At 40.5% G+C, this 1,822-nt stretch overlaps 1 protein-coding gene across 1 annotated transcript in view; it reads left to right on the top strand.

Annotated features, from left to right (window-relative positions):
- The window catches only part of gclm (glutamate-cysteine ligase, modifier subunit), a 9,429-nt gene extending 7,837 nt beyond the window's left edge, over positions 1-1,592 (top strand). The window contains exons 6-7 of the mRNA XM_032526317.1: positions 235-349; positions 1,144-1,592. Of these exons, the coding sequence (XP_032382208.1) occupies positions 235-349; positions 1,144-1,313 (285 nt within the window). The 3' untranslated portion in view covers positions 1,314-1,592. The remainder of the gene's footprint in view (positions 1-234; positions 350-1,143) is intronic.
- Positions 1,593-1,822: the final 230 nt, after the last annotated feature.

Raw genomic sequence — 1,822 nt, 5'->3', positions numbered from 1 at the left:
CTCATTTGGCAATGGCTTGAATGTAACGGATGTTCATTAATATCAAAAGTCGAGCTTGATACATAAAGTGTGTGCCTGTCTTCAGAAGGCAACACGTCAGGTTTACTGATTAAAAAATTGCAAGCAGGAATGTATTTATCTATTAAGAGCTTTGGCCGTTGTACCACTGTGTGCAGTTTCCTATGTTGAACCAAATAACGCAAGTCATCGATTATGTCCCCTATCTTGTACCAGGTGAAGCCCAGCAGTAACCAGGTCAACCTGGCCTCCTGCTGTGTGATGCCTCCTGACCTGACAGCCTTCGCTAAGGAGTTTGACATCCAGCTGCTCACACACAACGATCCCAAAGGTGAAATTCAGAATCAGAACTGAAATACTTTATTGATCTCCAAAGGGAAGTTCTGTAAATTCTGTAAATTCAATTCTCTGTTTTCTTCTGTCAGTCAGATAGGTTTATAGTGAAGTGTCAGTTGTCCCAAACCAAGAGTTCTCAGTCCTTAGTCAAACATTAAAGAATGTAAGTCTTGTTATAATAATGTTGTTATTGTTAATAAATGCCATGAAAAGACCAAAACCATCAATGAATTGATCCCATTAACAAGTATTGTTTGTGTAGCAACAGCCCGATATATCCTATCCCTTTGTGCCAAAGGTGTCTGTTGTCCTAAAATATCAATGAGCCACTGGGTGACACGTTTCATAAACATAGTCAATATTGTGCAGCCAGATCCTGTTTGCTATAAACAGCAGTGCCTAAGTGATTTGGAAAATGAGAGCCTATTTTTTTTTTTATATATATAAACCTACATATTTATGATGTTTTAAATGATTGATGTCTTTAGTAGAAAACATTAGTCTTGGACCTTAGAGTCACAGAGAAGGTAGGAGAGTGTTGTGAACTAACTGATCCATTGTTGATTTGGTCTTTTTTATGGCATTTATTGACAATAAAATATTATAGAAAAATGCCGGCCTTATTCCTAAAGCTTTTTGTAATAAATCAATTAACACATTGTAGCTGTTGTCAACCTTAGTATCGGTGAATCTGATGTTTAAGTTGTTCGTACAGTGTAAGCTGCACAGTTCACTTCGCTACCTGTGAAAGTTTTAAACCGCTCCTCTCTTGGCGTCATGCTTCCTCAGAGCTGATGTCAGCAGCCAGATTCCAGGAGGCGGTGCAAGAAGGAACGCAGGACCTGAGCATCGCTGACTGGAGGCTGGAGTGGGTGCTGCGTTACTCCATTATTGTTAAGAGCAGGGGCATTATTAAGGCCAAGGGCTACCTTGTCCGTGCAAGGAAGGCAATCCCCTAGCACACCCTGCTAGTAAAGAAGACGCATGGATGAAGCCATTTTCCTCCTCTTGATTGACATCCACACACAACATGCAAAGTAACCGCTCTGAATAATGGATGTTGCCATCCACCATGAGTCTTGAAGTCATTGTGTTATCCCACAGATAATCCTGATCATGTATGATTTATTCAGTTTAACTGATGCATCTACTCATAACCCTCGTCTCAGTGATAGACAGTAGGAAATGAACATGCAAGATCAACTCCAGAGTCAGTTTTGAGAGTATATACTATGAAAGTGAAAGTTTCACAGATGACCAGCACATTGACAGGTCAGCCATTACACAGCGGAGGCTGCTTTAATGCGGGAAAGTGTTAGTTGCTAAACTTTGATCCAAGGTGAGGGTTCCTTAACCTTGTTCTGACTTAAAGTGCCTCTCATCTTTTTCTCCTTCTGTCCTCATACCTGCGATGTTGGCACTGTGTTGGTGTGAATCATGCTTTAAAGCACCCATATTATGTTCATTT

This window comes from Etheostoma spectabile, chromosome 9 (genome assembly GCF_008692095.1).
Source record: "Etheostoma spectabile isolate EspeVRDwgs_2016 chromosome 9, UIUC_Espe_1.0, whole genome shotgun sequence".
In the NCBI taxonomy this organism is placed as follows: Eukaryota; Metazoa; Chordata; class Actinopteri; order Perciformes; family Percidae; genus Etheostoma; species Etheostoma spectabile.
The sequence above is the reverse complement of the archived record's forward strand: the minus strand, read 5'-3'. Positions and strand labels throughout refer to the sequence as shown.